The 18,046-nt window shown below is 38.3% G+C and overlaps 1 protein-coding gene across 1 annotated transcript in view; it reads left to right on the forward strand.

The window, feature by feature from the left end:
- The window catches only part of LOC145988500 (acylamino-acid-releasing enzyme-like), a 32,071-nt gene that overhangs the window by 12,375 nt on the left and 1,650 nt on the right, over positions 1-18,046 (forward strand). Inside the window, exons 7-11 of the mRNA XM_083123364.1 lie at positions 3,458-3,629; positions 5,664-5,915; positions 8,288-8,428; positions 10,444-10,664; positions 15,308-15,387. Of these exons, the coding sequence (XP_082979490.1) occupies positions 3,458-3,629; positions 5,664-5,915; positions 8,288-8,428; positions 10,444-10,664; positions 15,308-15,387 (866 nt within the window). The remainder of the gene's footprint in view (positions 1-3,457; positions 3,630-5,663; positions 5,916-8,287; positions 8,429-10,443; positions 10,665-15,307; positions 15,388-18,046) is intronic.

The raw sequence follows: 18,046 nt of genomic DNA on the forward strand, positions 1-18,046 counted from the left end.
TAACATATACAAGTATTGGACAGTGAAACTGAAACACCTGCGCATATAGCCTGGGATGTTCGCAGGGCTCACCAGAGCCATCTGGTAGTTGAAATCGTACTTAAGGGCAATGAGTCACGTTTGCGAGTCCTTGGTAGTCACTCCAGTAGAAGAGGTTCATCATTGAACGTCAAATCGTGTGTGTAGAACGGTATAATGGGGGAAATATCCTACTTCAAAAGAGGGCAGATCGTAGGGGCGCATCTAGCAGGTGCATCTGTGTCCAAAACTGCAACACTTTGACGTCTCACGAGCTACAGTATCTAGGGTGATGTGTGCATATGAACAGGTAGGACGAACCACATCCAGGAGGAGCAACTGCAGGGGACAACGGAAGTTGTCGGAAAGGGACCTCAGGGCATTGACTAGGATTGTTGCATAAAAACTGAAAATCACCGCGTCGACAATCACCGCAGAAGTGAATACACATCTCACAGAACCTGTGTGCACGAAAACAGTCCGTCGATACCTGCATAAGGGTTGGCAGGGTTGCTATCCCGAAGCCTTTCATCAGTAGCACAAATGCCATATAGCAGGTTCAGTGGTGCCAGACTCATAAAAACTGGACGTTGGATGACCTAAAACGTGTCATATTCTCGGATGAGTCCAGCTACACCGTGTTCCCAACAACAGGGAGAGTGTTCGTCTGGAGAAGTCCCTCTGATGCATACAACCCAGACTGCTTGGTACCCACTGTCAAACATGGAGGCGTGTCCGTGATGGTGTGGGGTGCAATATGTAACGCTTCTGTAGGGAGGCGTTAACTGACCCGACTTGTTGGTAATGATCGTATTGGAAGCGCGTGGTAAAATTACCCTCGTTAGCACCTACACCTATAGAAGCGATACAAACACAATCTGATGCGACGTTTCCGTTGCCTGTTTGTTCCCAAGTGTTGAGTAGGTCACAGAAAGATCGCGTCAGGTTCCATTAAACATAGGAATCCAACAGAACGGGAGAAATCGTAAAGATTCCGTTCCTTTTTTTTTTTGTCAGTTAGGTTGCAAATTGGAACTTATTATAACATATAAAAAAAAAGACAAAATACAAAGGTACTCAAGCACAAAGAATACTCGCACGTAAATAGTGCATACCATATCTCCATAGAACAGTTGCGTGTCAATATATATAAGGCGTCGCTAATAAAAGGTTAAACGCGACATTTCAATTATTTACTTTTTTCAATATTTGACACGTTCAAAAAAATGGAATAGAGAATCAGTTATCCATGTAAAGCAATATTCTCATCTCTTATACAATGATCTAATCAAATAACCACAAGGAGGTCATTCAAATAGGGTAAAACTTCCAATCAAACGAGAACAATTCAATTTTAATGCCTCTTAACAACTTCTGTTTGATTTTATTTCCAATAACAAATATAAAAAAGACCCATCAGGACTTACATTATCACTTACGCCTCCCAAGGAGGAGTATGTTAAAAAACAAGTGCAATATAAAGATACGATTATAAATATATATATATATATATGTATTTATCAAAAGATACACTATTTGCGTTAAAAACGGTTGCGGTATACGAACCGTGGGCAAACGGGGGCGTAGTTAAACAGAAGATTCAGGATAAGCTCCCGACGATTCTTGAGCAACAATTTCAAATGTGAAGAGGACCCTTTTGTCTTATGATAGTCCGTTCAATTCCCCTTTCCTTTTTTTTTTGTCGTATTTTAATATGAGTATCGTACATAAATGTAACACTTCATACGGGACACATTTAAGTCGATTTTGTTTGGGAACAATTAAGAATAGTCACTATCCAGCCAATCAACCCGTAGCACTCGTTTATTGCACTAGATTGAAAAAGGGAAAAAAGGGGGGGGGGTTGTGAAAGAGACGTCGAACGCGAGTTGCAATAATCAAAGTTCTTAAAGCGAGCAGACACAGGATATTTGATAGTAACGTCCACTTTACCTTGGGTGTGTTCCTTCGGAGGTTCCAGTCAAAAACCATGCACTCTCGACCATTCGGGTACCTATAACTGCAGTCAAGTTTTCCCATTCGAGTCCGGAAACCGTGGCTGCTATAGAATGTCTTCCGTCTCCGTGGTCTCAGTAGGTACCCGGAAGGTACTGACGTTCAAGGTGAAGCGTTCCTGTGTCGCTGCTAATCAGGCTGGTAGGCAACTGCGTGAAGTCTGGAAGCGAACTGGTTGTGGTCCCGATCGGAATCATCGGGGAAAAAGGGAAGGGGGAGAGGGAATGTAGTTTTCATTATCACCAATAGACTGTGACACGATCCAAACGCCGTAGAGCTGTCGTCTATTGGGTTGGAGAGTTTATTTACACAAAATAAGCTCCGTAATCGTACCCAAGTGGTACGTGTAATATTCACTAATGAAAGATAGAATATGGAAATATTACAAATATCGTGGCAGACTTTGGGCCCACTAATTGTTCTCGAGGGTCATGTCACTGCCAAGGACTATAGCACCATTCTGGAGGACCGTTTACACCCTATGGTTCAAACACTCTTCCCGGATGGTGGTGCTGTGTTTCAGGATGATAACTGCGCTATTCACACTGCTAAACTTACCACAGAGTGGTTCGATGAGCATGACAGTGAGGTTGAACATCTGCCTTGGCCCGCTCAATCGCCGGATCTCAACATTATTGAACCTGTATCGGGTTTGTTAGAGTATCGTTTCCCTCCACCATGTACACATGCTGAACTTGTCACTGTGCTTCAGGAGGAATGGCTCCAAATCCCTCTGCACATGGTGCAGAACCTCTATCGATCCTTCCCACGTCGTGTTGCTGCTGTACTGGCCGCCAAAGGTGCCCCAACACCTTATTAAATAAAAATTATGGCTTTCTACCAGGTGTTTCAGTTTCAATGTCCAATACCTGTAAGTACCTTCTTTAATTCATTGGGTCTGATGATACAAGTGAGAAGTTTGTGAAACTATCTGTTATTAAAACAATTAAACTGATTATTTATAAGTAAATAAGTGAAAAATAATATAATTTCCAGCACAAGACATAGGACAGTTCCTTATGTCAATTTTTGAAAATAATATTTTATGCTGTTCCATTTTATTTCAATTTGTACAATAAATTGATGAAGTAGGTGAAAAACAGACATGTCGAAAACTATCTTCTTAACCTGCCTCAACATATTTACACACCTTATTTTCATTTCTTCACTTTTTTTGTAGTGGTATTTTCAAAATGAAGTTCACATCACATTTTATAACTAAGTTCAGCCTTAGTAAAATGCTAGTGTAAGTATTATTAAATTTTCTGCAACCTCAGTACACATTTTTCAGATGACTGGTACTAAAGAACGTGTATTCTGGGAGTGTTTTATAACTTTTTGTTACACCAGAAAAGGAAAGTGCATTGAGAAAATGTCAATCAGTATTCTACTGTATTTAGTTTCTACTCCTCCTTTCTTACAGAAGCAGATAATAATAGAACGAATTGACACGGAAGCAAAATCCACAAACGGATCCTTATTTTATGGTTTGTACTGTCTGTCACTGCCCCAGCGATGTTGGTCCTCTGACGGGACGCGAATACTGTTCAGCACGCCCCAGAAGGCACAGATACGCTCATATGTGTATCACGTAGGTAAGTGACTCCCAAAGATCATAGATGGAATAAGACAGTTTGTTTCTTGTTTACCGTATATATGCCTTGTGATTCTGAATACTACTTTTTCGCAAACTCATTAAAGGATGCCTGTCATGTTAACTCTTGTAGTAGACTTTTGTATATCAGTTTAGTATACCATACGTAAATGTTATCTTTCAGAAGCCTAGTGCTTCCTTTTGTTTCTTCTTTCATGTAATCACATGTTATGAATGTATTAATTATTTATCTTGAATAAATTTCATTCTCTTGAATAACAAGTGAGTTTAACTGTTGGAAGTTTACGTAGAAATTTTCAGCAAAAAATTCAGGATCGACCAGGACTCGAACCTGGGTCTCTGGTATACCGTGCCATTGCTCTAACCACTGAGCTACCAAGCCAGTCTGGCCTCGCCTGACTTTTCGCTATCGCTGTTTTGGAAGTTTGTTTTAAGTGGGGCAACCCTGATGGGTAAAGACAGTCAGAGCATGGTGCATATCACATCACCTCCATTATGACCAAGATCGAGATGTCCTACATCCACACTCCCCTGTCTTGACTTCAAGACATGGTGCAATTACCTTTAACTACCTAGATAAATTGTACTAGAAGTTCTATTGTTTTTCTTCTATTTGAGCATATCCTCTTTGTATGTGTACATCAATATTTCATGTTGTAAAAATGTTCTTCATAACTCATAATAAATTTTGTGTATCTAAGTTTTTTGCACATATCTACATATCAGTTGTGTTTATTAATACTATGAGCTTTAATATTCATAAATTGTAAGTCCATTTGCTTTGATTTTACATGTGCCATTTTTTGGTGTGTGTTAATAGTACATAATTCTTTTAAAGGAAATAAACTAATAAAAAGATGTGGAACAACAACGCAAGTGACATCTATCGAATCAGCCTGAAATTAAGTTCACCAGCTGTGGTTGAAGTTTTCAATACTAAGACTAAACTAAATAACTTGGGTCATTGAATTTTCACGAAATGTGAAAAAACAATGTAATTTTTATGATCGAATTATCCCAGTGGTGAAATATGCATAAATTTTATTTGCAAATTCATTTTTTTTAATTTTTTTTTATTTTTTTTTTTTTGCGAAATGTTACCAACTTAGATCAGAAACACAAAACATGACACTTGAAGCTCTGTATTTGTGTTACTGATTTGTGAGGGGCAATACATATGAAGGAGCAATCGTAAAAAAAATATACATCACATCATAGGCTTAACTTGGTGGGGACAAAGCCCCCCCCCCCCCCAAGAAAAAATCAGGTTTATTAAAATTTACAAATTTATCTGAGGAGCAAAGTAAAATAGATTAATATTTGTAATTTCGCAAATGTCAAAGTTACTTAGCAAATAACCCTGGATGCCGTTCTCATGCTATGGAAAACTTTTTGATTCTCTTCCCCAAAATTAAGCCCCAGGTTTGATTCTACCCCCTCAAAATTAGGCCCGTTTAATTCTTCCCCCTCAAAATTAGGTCCATGTTTAATTCTGCACCCTCAAAGTTAGGCCCCAAGTTACACCCATGCATCACATGAAAACAGGGCAAGTAAAATGGTGCATTTTTTAAATGGATGCCCCCCTCCCCTGTGTCTGGAGTGGTGCCCAGTGGTCCCTAAAAATTCTAAACTGGGAAGAGATCGAGTGACACCATCTTGGATAGGTCTATTAATTTCAAGCAATTTTGGAGGGAAATATTTTTAATACGAGGCACTGTATTCATAAATGCGTGCCCTGAAACGTATTTCTTTACATGATTTAATTAATCCACAATTGAAGAAATAGCAATTTACAGCAATTTTTGTGTGGTCCAAAAATTGTTTTTCACAACAGGTTGTATACCACTGATCTAGCATTTTTTCACCACTTTTGTTAATTTTTATTTACCATAATTTCATGTCCTTAATAATAGCTTTCATGGATGATTTTCTATATAGTTCATCTCCTGTGTGTGCCAGATAGTAAGTAAAATTCAAAGTTGATAAAATAAGTTATCTTTTTCTTCTTCTTCAGAAAGCAAGACAATAACAGAAATTAAACATGCGAGCAGCCTTGCTATACTGGACGTGTCAAAAGATTATGTTCTCTGTGTGGGAACGTCACTGTTAGATCCTCATGCTCTGTTTGTGGGGCAGCTTCCTCCAGAAGCGCAGGAAGAGAGAATGACCCTTGAGAGACTCACAGGGTCACTGGCAATTACAGAATTGAATGAGTCTGCTTTCCAGTATGTCATCATGGAAGATATGGATGCCTTGGGCCACAAAAGTAAGTACTTTTCATTTAGTTTTTTCAATAGCTTTTGTGTTTTGGTTAGACATGCCAATGATATCTCTATCCAATGTACTTATATATTCCAAAGTGAACACAACAATTATTCATTACCATGCTGTACGATTTAATATTATAATGATAGCATTTTGCAAATTGTGCTCATCAAGAAGCCAATATCTCAAAATTGTGATGAGTGTGTATAGCAGTAGCATAGCATCCTAGTATGCCCATACGCCCGGCGTTCCCAGATTTAAAATTTAAAAAATGCGTAAATGCTGTAAATATAAAGTAAAACGTGACTAATTATGTATATGTTTGAACATTATGGCATTATAAAAGCTATTTTTTGCTATCCATCTACAACGCTCCACTAACAGCTCTCGTTGTAGCATTCTCTAATGTATTTCTTTGCTTGCCGGATGTTGGCTAGGTTTGGCGTACAGGACTCTGCCTGCCTGGAGGCAAAGAGGAGGAGGGAAAGCTTGTGGCTTGGGTCTCTACAGCATGGGCGAAATGCTGTCTCCTACGCTGGCGTACGGAACACCTGATTGGTTCTAGGGCCCGTGTGGCCTTTCCTGCCTTTCGATGCAGACGACACAAGTAGAATTCCTACCCAGTTTTTTGTGCTCGTGCCCATAGACAAACCTCGTGCCTCTGTTCGTGCTGTGTGATGCTACAATATGCAATATTGACTGACGTATGTTTACCAAACTCAAATATACCATTTCTTAATGACCACTGCATTGTGTAATTTATCGCAAGAACAGTGAAGTGCATTAAAAGCAGTTTTTGTCAAACAAATTGGTAAAGTCTGGACAAAATTATTTTAAAATGTTCATCAGCATTCTCAAGATGCAATAAACAGTGGTCTGAAACTCTGAATTACTAATAGGCACTGTTACGTCAGTAGAGTGTACGATTGTTGGATCATCCACCCACCTTCGTCTCAGAGTGCACTAAGATGTCAGAGGTTTCTGGTTCGAACACCGGCCTACGCATGTTTGTTCTTTGCGAGTGTCTCTTCATCAACTTCATCAATATCATCTCTCATATTCATATTTGAGATTAGCCAAAAGTGATAGAAAGCGAAGTAAAATAAACCAAATCAATCAATAGTTGTATCATCCACAACAATGAAGTCTAGTGTTGTTCTAGAGGCGCGTGTGATTCAGGTAGGTATTTTAATGACTTGTGTCATGCCGAAAGGTTTCATTGATTATAAAATTCAGTTCTGCTACACATGTGTTACGTGTGGAGCAAAATACTCCGAATGGTGTACAGTGTTTCTGACTTGAGCAATCTAATTAAAAATGGTATAAAACACCAGTGCTCCAAGCATTTGTTGCACACTGAGGCATCTCATTCTCTAGATAAAACAAGCATGGATCATGTTTTATTGGAACCCAGCTGACTTCATGCAATAAACACAATGAGATTGTGATTTTAAATAGACAATACCTATTTCAGCTAATTCCATAAGTAAACTCTTAAGCAAAAAAAAAAAAAGGCCTACCCTTCTTTCGGACTTGGCGTTCCCACCCGAAATGCTCATGCTACGCCACTGGTGTATAGGTAAGTATTGGGTATGAATTATTTAACTCGTACAGTGTTCTGTCAAGCAATGTGGATAGCAAGTACTAAAGACTGAAGTCATGAACTTCACTTCATTTGTTTGATAATATTTTTCATTTATCTAGTTAAGTAAATTCCATATTTCGAAACTTGCCCAAATAGTTAAAAATATCTTCCATCATCAACATTGCTGACATGTGGTTTAGTATTTAAGTGCTAGGTGAAAATATTGTGCCTCTTGTAACAAAGACACGTACGTATTGTCAAAATTCAGGTTCTGATAAAATTGTCTTCAAAGCTCCAATTTTTAACAACTTTCAATGAAATAATTAAATTGAGATCAAATTTTAAGCTATTTGGAATTCAAAAAGAAAAATTTCAATTTTTCCAGAAGGTTACATACTTTAGAACTATATGCAATTTGTATTCCTGTCCAGATATTATTAGAATAATGAAATCAAAACGACTTAGTGGGCAGGCCATGTGTTTACGAATGGGGGAGGAAAGAAGAGTTTACAGGATTCTTGTTGGGAAACCTGAGGGTAAGACAAAGATGGAGATATAACATTGCGATGTACCTAAAGGAAATTGGTAAGGATGGAAAAGATTGGATTGATCTTGCCCAGGATAGGGACAGATGGAAGGCTTGTGTTTCTGCAGCCATAAAGCTTCAGCTTTAAGAAGTCTAGAGAGTTAGTTAGTCATCTCAAGATACATCAGTCCATTTTGACATATTGTGTTTTCCCCTTGTTTTTTTAAAGTATTAAAGCCATAAACGTTTCCTTCAATTTCAGGATATTGCTCAAGCATATTTTATGGACCACGAGAAGATTCTGTAAAGGAGAAGGTGCCTCTTATTGTTGTACCCCACGGAGGACCCCATAGTGTGATAAGTGATGACTACAAGACAGGGTCAGCCTTCTTTGCCCTGCTGGGTGAGTACTTCTGTATTTGTACTTCTACATCTTACTTTCTTCAGGGGACAAAGCTGAAAAACTTAGAATGCAGGAAAATGTAAAATTGAGAAAAATTTTGTATCATTTTGCTATGTTGGGATCATCAAGATTGAATGTAGCGGGAAAATGTAAAATTGGGGTTCCACTGTATATTGTTTCATTATTTATACACTCATGTATTATGTTCAACTGCAAATCGTCAAGAATGGTGATACCTGAAACTACTATCCGTGACAAAAATATTGAGCCCTCGGTTTGCGTGCTTGTAAAATTGTACTCCGTGGGAGGAAAAAGTCAATTATAGCTCATTGGAAAGCTATAAGTGTCTGCTTTCAGACAAAAGCAAAACAAATCAATTTTAAGTCCGTCTGTTCTGTATTCAGACATATATGTTTGTAAAAGTGTAGTTTTTTCGTGTTTTTTGCATTAGTCGAATTCAATTGTGTGTAGCTTCGTGTAAAACCGTTGTAAAAGTATGATTTTTTTGTTGATTGAAGCTGGTTTATGTGGAAATATCTCAGCCAAATATAATGGTATTATCATCTGTGGAACAGCCACAATTAATTATGATGTTGCAATCTCAGTAATGGTCGGCCCAATGGTCATGAATTGCATATCAAAATGATGGCCGTGGAAAAATAATCAAATTCCCATATCTCATTCTTGCACACTGTGCGAATTGAAAACAACAGAGAGAATTGTTTTTCTTGGCAACCGGTTCCCACGCAATTCACGTCGTTGCTAAGAACGCACAGGGAGCAAGGGAGCTTTGTTGCCAATCCTCGCTGCTTTCCCTTTAAACTCAGTGTCCAAGCAGCTTTGACATGGGAAATGAGCCGAAACAAAGTGTTGCGCAAAGGAAAGCTTTGTAGAGATGCCGAAATTTTATCTTGTCGGTCCTGCCGTGAATTATTGTCTGGGCTCTCGTATATACATGATAATTGTTAGGTGCATTTTATCCAGGCAGTTGGTCTCTTCCAAGTTCGCATGTTTGTTCGACACAGAGTATTGAGTGATTGCAGTTCTTTGAAGTAATTTTTTGTTGCATGAAAATGGCAAGACGGTAATATCATAGTGGTGCAAAAGAAATGGCAGTCAGTGCCAAGAGATATTTCGACCAGGAGAAACGAATGGACGCATGTCACAACATAAACCAAAGTGTCAAGTACACGGCAGAGTGTCACAGTGAGAAAGGTATGTAAAGAAGAAAGGGAACAACAAAAAGTTGCATCAACTAGAAAGGAAGGAAAAGTAGGACCCAATATTCTATTGAGCGAGCTTTTGCAATGTGTGGTGAGAAGAAAGATACACTGCTTTTATTTTAATAATGCAGTTCAACAGAATCCATTATGAACAGCATTTTATACTTTTACTTTCACTCATTATATTCATTGACAATTTATTAATGTTTTTAGTCTTTCTGACTTTCTTAATGAACCCACAAGTCCTTGCTTATTACAAGAGTTGCAGCTGTGAAACAGACCAAAATATAAAAGAAACATTCATTTGGGATGTATAGCAATACATAAACCAATTTGCAAGGTTTTTGCTTAAAATATTTAAACATTACATGAGAATATTAAAATATGTAACGTATAATTACAAAATCCATTTTCCCCCATGATACTGGTGCAAAATGCATAAAAAAGAATTCAATTTTCCATAATTTCTAGGATAATTTAACTCCACGAAAGAGTCCTGCAACATTTTTGAAGACCCTGCAAAATACCCAAATTCGTATCTTCTGGTATCAGTGAAGAAATTCTAACCTATGCTTTCATTATACTTGTAAAGACTTCTCAAGCAGAAACATGTTTCGTGTCATTTATAGTAGACTAGCGGTTGGTAAATGTTTAACCAAGATATTCCAGGTAACGCTCATGGCTAGGATGCATTTGAGTAACACTGGGGCCCATTTTTACATGACATGTAGATGAAGTCATGAATACACGTGAGGGTGTGCCTAAAATGGATATTTGTGTATATTGTTGCAGGTTTTGGAGTTTTGTTTGTGAATTTCCGAGGATCCATTGGATTTGGCCAGGAAGCCGTGAACTCGCTTCTCGGACGAGTTGGAGAAATCGACGTGAGTGACGTTCAAAATGCTGTGAAAGCGACCCTTGAGAGGTTTAAGTTCTTGGACAAAGATAAGGTTGTATTGTATGGTGGCTCACACGGAGGATTTCTAGTTACGCATCTCAGCAGCCAGTTTCCAGTAAGTGCATTGGCATTTCTGCGTAGCACATTCACGAGTACGATGTTCACAAGGATTGAAAATGGTCATTAATGTCAGTTTTTTAAACATGGTCAGGAAAGTCAGTTTTTATGTGTGGGAATGTATATATTTTTTTTAATATATATAATATATTAAATATATATACACATGACAAATTCCTAGTAAGGTGACAGATTTTTCTTTACATTTTTTTGTGGATGGGCTGATATGAAGTTTTGGCCAATACCGATAAAGTTTACTTACTTAGTCGCGTCCTCTTCTACCTGCCGGTGTCGAGGGGTTACAGAGAGTTCTCCAGACGTTTCTGTCCATCGCCTTTTCCTGTGCCTCTTTCCATCTTATGCTTCGTTTCTCCAAAATCTCTTTGACACTCATATTCCATGTCTTTCTTGGTCTTCCTTTTGGTCTTGTTCCTTGTGGACGTGCTTCCCATATCTGTTTTGGCAGTCTCGTCTCACTCATTCTGCTCAAATGGCCGAACCATCTGAGTTGATTATGTTCAACTGTTTCTTGTAGTGGCTGAGCATTTAAAGATTGCCGGATGGTTTGGTTCCTTATCCGATCTTTCCTGGTTTTCCCACTTATTCTTCGAAGGTACCTCATTTCCATTGTTTGTACATTTTGCAGGTGTTTTCCAGTCATTGTCCAATTTTCACTGCTATATGTAAGTGTTGGTATATAAATTGTTTTATATACAGTGAATTTTGTTTGGGTAGATATTTCTTTTTTGCCTATAAATCCTCGGTTTATCATTTGATATAGCTTTCCTGTCTTCATGATTCTATCTCTTATTTCTTCCTCTTCTTTTCCTTGACTGTTTATAATTACTCCAAGATACTTGAAATTTGTCACTTGTTCTAAAGGTTTGTTATTCAGTTTTAACTTATGGTTTGTCTTTTCTCTGCTAATTATCATTGTTTTAGTTTTCTCCGTATTTATTTCCATATTCTTTTTCTTTAATTTTTCATTAAGAATATTTAGGTTATATTGTAAACTAGCCTGTGTATTAGCTATTAGTATAATATCATCAGCGTATATGAGCTCTGTTAGTTTAATTGATTTCATATTCCAGTATCCTACATGAAATTGTTTCATTTTTATATGGCATTCCTTTATTACTTCATCTAATAGGATTATAAATAGATATGGTGATAGTATATCTCCCTGTTTAACTCCTGTTGTTATTTCAAATTCCTCTGACTGGTGGTTTCTCGTCCTCACGTAGCATCTGCATCCTTTGTACCAACTTTGGATTGCTTTTATTAGGTTTTTATCCACTCCTTTCTTCTCTAAAGATTTCCATATCTCATTCCAAGGAACTCTATCAAAAGCCTTTTGTAGATCTATAAAACATACTTGTGCCTTTTTATTGTATTCTATTGTCTTGTCTGTTATTTGTTTGAGGGTGAAAATATGGTCTTGTACACTTCTTGCTGGTCTAAAGCCTGCTTGACTTTCTTCCAATTGCTCTTCGACATATTTTCTGAGTCTGTTCTCCAGGATTCTTGAATATATCTTCCCTGGCACACTGAGCAATGAGATTCCCCGATGGTTTCTGCATTCTCTGTTATCCCCTTTCTTGAAGATTGGGATTATTATTTTTTTGTGGATGGGCTGATATGAAGTTTTGGCCAATACCGATAAAGTACCAACATAAAATTTACTGATACGGACAACCGATATTCTACCGATCCGATTTAAATTCCAAATGGTCCTTGAAGAACCTGAATAGTTCATTTGCCTCCTTAATAAATGTGTGTTTCAAGGTGACTACAGAAGTTGCCTGTTTAGACATTCACTTTTTTAAAATATGGGGCATGGAGTTTATCCATAAAAAATTATAACAAAATGGCAGAATTTTGCAGTAAATTATTAAAATAGTTATAGATATATTGGATCGGGAAAAAATTTTGCCGATACACCAATATGCCTATATCGGCCGATATCGATCGAGTACCGATTAATCTATCCCATCCTTACAATTTTTCCTCACCTGGTAATAACTATTATCATACTTGGCCAAGTAGCCATTTATGAGAGCATTTCTTCAACACTCCATAATACTGAAAATTATGTATAAATGTGTATTTTTTTCTAGTTTGAAAGATAGGTTTTTCTTCTCTGTTCCCTACTGTTGTTCACCATGTTACGTTGTCTGTGTTTTAAGTTTATTCATCTTGATTTGTGTGTGTGTGTGTGTGTGTGTGTGTGTGTGTACAATAGAGTGCTGCATCGAGGCTTTTTTGCTCAATTGTCTAATAGTTCGCACAGATGACGCTAGATGGCTTACGAAATCAACTGTTTCTTTGCTCGAGCGAATAACGCTCGAACAGGCAAACTATCAATATACGCTCAAAGTCCAGTAGTTCATGTACAACCGTAATTTGTCTGTGGTAGTAGGCCTTCAAATATACTTCGTGCAGTGAAAAGTGCAGTGAAATTGAAACTTAAGTGAACGTAGTCATCATCTCCATATTAATCTTACCAATACATAGCAATATATGCAAATGAATAGATGACTGTGAACTGAAACTACCAGAATGAATTTTACACATATATTTGTACTATTATTGTCACTGATATATGATGTTCTATATATTCGAGCATATCACGCTCGAGTTTGGGAGATTCGATCAAGTTTGAGTGAGCGAAAGTGGTCCCATGCAGCACTCTAGTGTACAAGATGAAAACAGTGTCTCAAATTGATGAAAGTTGTGTGTGGATATGTCTGTGCCATGCAGATGGATACCAGGTAATAATATTTTGTTAGTGGAATTCCACTTTTGAAATGCTAGATAGACTAATTTATCAGCAATTACATAGGCTATCCAGAAAGTAACTTACGTTTCGGAATAAGTAAAACCCAAGTGAAGGGAAACATTTTTCATTATATACATTTTAAAGTCAAACTCTTACACTATTTTTCAATCACCGGTGCACCAGCTTATTAATTTCATCGTCATAGAATTTTTTGCGGCCCAATGGTCATGAATTGCATATCAAAATGATGGTGCAAAAGAAATGGTAGTCAGCCTGGATCCTGCGAGAGCCCAGACAATAATTCACGGCAGGAACCGACAAGATGAAATTTCGGCATCTCTACAAAGCTTTCCTCTGCGCAACACTTTGTTTCGGCTCATTTCCGTGTCAAAGCTGTTTGGACACAGAGTTTAAAGGGAAAGCGGCGAGGCTTGGCAACAAAACTCACTTGCTCCCCTTGCGTTCTTAGCAACGACGTGAATTGCGTGGGAACCGGTTGCCAAGAAAAACAATTCTCTGTTGTTTTCAATGCTTGTTTTGAATCGCTGTTCTTAATTTTTTTAATGTTTCACACAATCTGAGGTTATTGTTGAACCACATTTGAGGAAATCCACCAGAAGCACACCCTCCCTGCCCCAAAAAATGGTCACCATGATCTTTCTTGCTGACAACGTTTGCACTCCATAGACTGTTTTTTTGTCTCACAATTTACGTGTTTTACTCAAGTCTCATCCCCAGTTATGACACAATTTCGTACGCCTCAAGAAATTTGAACGATGTCTTGCACCAAATTTATAGTAGCCTAGCTTTTGCGTCACAATCTCATGCAACAAACTTCGTGAAGTTTGAGGAAACTCAAGCAAGAGGCTATGTAATTGTGAAGCGGCAGTTTTCATGAATCTGCATTGATTTTTGCCACAAGTTCATCAGCCACAATGCTCGGTCAGCCACTTCGCTCTACATCGTACACATTAGTGCAGCCATTTTTAAACATATTGCACCACTGCCTCACTCTGCCTTCACTCATTACTTCGTTTTCGTACACCTCACAAAGTTGCCAATGAATTTCTATTGGTTTGTGATTTTTCGCCAACAAAAATCTAATCACTGACACTTCACAACTTGCGGGATTTTCGATTGCAGCAAACATTTTAAACATTTTCAGTTAACACAGCAGAAGCAACACGAACCGCACACTACAACAGCTGGATGCATACTGAGTGAGGGGATGCTCTGACACCAAGATGGCAGCATTAGCCCCGCCCCTTGCCCCACTCTATCAAAAGGTAAGTTACTTTCTGGATAGCCCACATACATTATAATCATCAGCAAGACGTCAGAATTATGGGAACCAAAAATAATTTAAATGACAGTGAAAATGAATTTGGAAACCTGTATTTCTCTCATCAAAAGATGTACTATCAAGACAGTAACAACATCTAGTGATAAACTATCAAAATTTGCCATAAAACATAAGAGGTAATGTGTTTTTTCAACAACAGTTAACCATCTTGGAACTGATAACAAACTTAGTACGGTGAAACCTCGATTTTACAATTTCAAGGGATCCATGTCAAAAAAATGTTAAAGGCAGGAAAATGGAAAATTGAGGAAAATTTTGTAACATTTTGCTATATTGTGTCCATCAAGATTGAATGTATAATGTGGGAAATGTAAAACTGAGGAACGTAAAATCAGGGTTGCATTGTATTTATACATGGGTGCATTTTTCCAACTTCATTGGGTCTAATGGTGCAAACAAGAAGTTTGTACAACATGTTATAAGAAATCAGTGTGCTGTGAATAATAAATATAAATTGAAATTGTTTTTTTTAGCACTACTTATTCAATTCTCTTTGCAGGATTTTTACAAGGCTGTGGTGACAAGAAATCCCGTCGTGGATATCGCAACAATGTTTACTATTAGTGATATACCTGATTGGTAAGTAGCTTCATACAACTTTTCCAAAAGTTTCTAGCCAACTCCTTTTAATGAATCTACACTATGTTGCCATTCGTCACCGGACACCCCATACCAGTACGTTAATCCGATCGCAGCACCACATCAGTATCGTGTAGGACCACCTTTCGCCGCAATGACGTCCGCAACCTTTCGAGGAATACTTTCCACCAATTTGTGATACGTGTCGACGGGAATCTTGCCCCATTCCTCCGGTAAAGCGGCAAACAGCTCAGTGGTGTTTTTTGGGCAGCATGGCCTGGCTCTCAAGCGGCGCTCCAACTTGTCCCAAAGGTGTTCAATGGGGTTGATATCTGGACTTTGGGCTGGCCAAACAAGTTTTTGCACACCCATGTCCTCGAACCATGTGTTGATAATGCCTGCCGTATGACACGGAGCTTTGTCGTGCTGAAACAGATATGGGCCAATACCAAATTGTTCCCACAATATCGGTAGCACAGAATTGTCCAGAACTTTTTGGTATGCATTGGCATTCATGTTTCCCCAAACTAAAACAAGAGGGCCAAGACCAAACCACGAAAAGCAGGACCACACTATTGTTGACTTGTAGGTAAAAATTAGAAGGTGTACTGGAAAACGAAACATTACGGAGACAGGATGTTCTCGTCAGTTTGGAATGCAGACCTTACAAATTCCATTACTTGCCTCGTCCGTGGAAAGGTACCAGCCTGACAGACGGATATGAATTGACAGGTATTGGAATTTGTATAGCGAAGCAACCGAACCGATCTGAGAAGATCGGAAGAAAATTTCGAGATCAGTTTTGGATTGTAAACATCGAGGAAGACAGAGTGCAGGTATGTACCTGGAGGACGGAGGCGTCACTCCGAAATTATAAAGGTCTGAGCCTTGTTACACAACCTCTCGCTACTACCTTTTCTTACTTACATCCCAGTAATAAAATAAGGGAAGGAGGAAACACTATGATGCCACCTCCGCCGAATTTCACTGTGTGTACGATACAGTCCTGTAAACAGTGTTCACCGGGCATACAGCACACCCACACACGTCCATCAGACCACCACATCTGGTAGTGCGATTCATCACTCCATAGGACAGATTTCCATTGTTCGAGAGTCCAGTGGCGGCGTTCCTTGCACCACTGTAACCGACGGGTCGCATTGCGGGCTGTGATATGCGGCTTGTGAACTGCTGCGCGACCATGAAAACCAAGTGCGACAATCTCCTGGCGGACAGTACGATCACTTGCAGCACTACTGGAAGCCAATCAAAACTCCTGTGCCACCATCTGTAACGACGCCTGCCGGTTTGACTTCACCACACGTTTCAAGCATCGACGGTCACGATCTGTTAATATTTTCGGTTTACTGGGTCTGGGTCGGCATGTCATGACCCTCTTGCTTCCACTTCACGATAACATCACTCACTGTCGACCGGGGTATCTGAAATTTGTTGGAAATCTCACGGGTCAAATGCCCAAACCTGTGGGCTCCAATGATCATCCCTCTTTCCACCTCATTCAATTCGCGCGTCTGTCCATATTGACTGCTGTAGCTGGTATGAGTGTATTCTCAACCGGTAACGCCTTTTATTGGTTGTATGACGTGTACAGATGATCCCGAGCACTTTTTGAGGGGTGTCCGGTGACTAATGGCAACATAGTGGATATGCTCATTGAATTGTTTATTGTGTTTCTTCAATTACAGTTCTAACCTAAAATACAACATTTTGTAACATTATTAAACATATCTATCTATGAGACTGTTTCTTGTTCATAAGAAAATTATGACAGAATATATGTTGCATGACTTCATACAAACAGAATATGATTTTTTCTGGGGGGAGGGGGCATTGATACAAGGACTTAAGAAGCAAAGCTTTACTAAAAACATTATTTGTCCTCTAGTCTAAAATCTTATCAATGTTGTATATCTTGGTAGTGTCAGCATAAAAAGTTGTGGGAAACTAGAACATGAGAAGGCACTTTCAAAATAAAATGTAGCAAATAATTTATAATTTTGTAATATTGGACAGGCAGTTATGCAGATTTTCAAAGGGAACATTGAGCTCCAAGGTGTTCATAAGAAAAGAGCTATCTTTAAAATATGGTGTTCCTTGCAAATTAAGCCATAGGTTTCATGTTTCCACTCAAAAAATATGCTGTAAATAGAGTAAATGTAAGTGTAAACATTATGGAAAATTATTTGAAAATACCTGGGGGAAAAGTCAGTAAATTTGATTTAGTAACATGAGCTTGAACCTGATATTGAATACCAATTTTATGGTAGTAATTGTGCTGAACTGAAAATGCAAGTTTTCGCAAAAATATCTGAAATGTGAACAATAATAATAATTGAGATTGCTAGTTATCATTTTCCTTTTACATAGTTTACTTGCTTGTAATGACCATAAATTAAAAGAAAAATTCTACTATGCAAGCTACAAATACGAGAAGAACCCTGGTTAGCAGTATTGATGAAACTAACAGGGCATTTGTTTTTCATATTTGTATGTGCTTTTATATCATTATTATTATTTAGTGTTGCTTTTATGCCACTCTTCTTTGTTCATGGCGAGAACGAGTGATGATATTAAATTGATGAAGGGAACGAAGAATACCCATGCCGGGAACAAACAAAGCAATGACGCAGTACTATCT

The sequence above is a fragment of the Lepisma saccharinum genome, chromosome 6 (assembly GCF_977018435.1).
Source record: "Lepisma saccharinum chromosome 6, izLepSacc3.1, whole genome shotgun sequence".
Taxonomy (NCBI): domain Eukaryota; kingdom Metazoa; phylum Arthropoda; class Insecta; order Zygentoma; family Lepismatidae; genus Lepisma; species Lepisma saccharinum.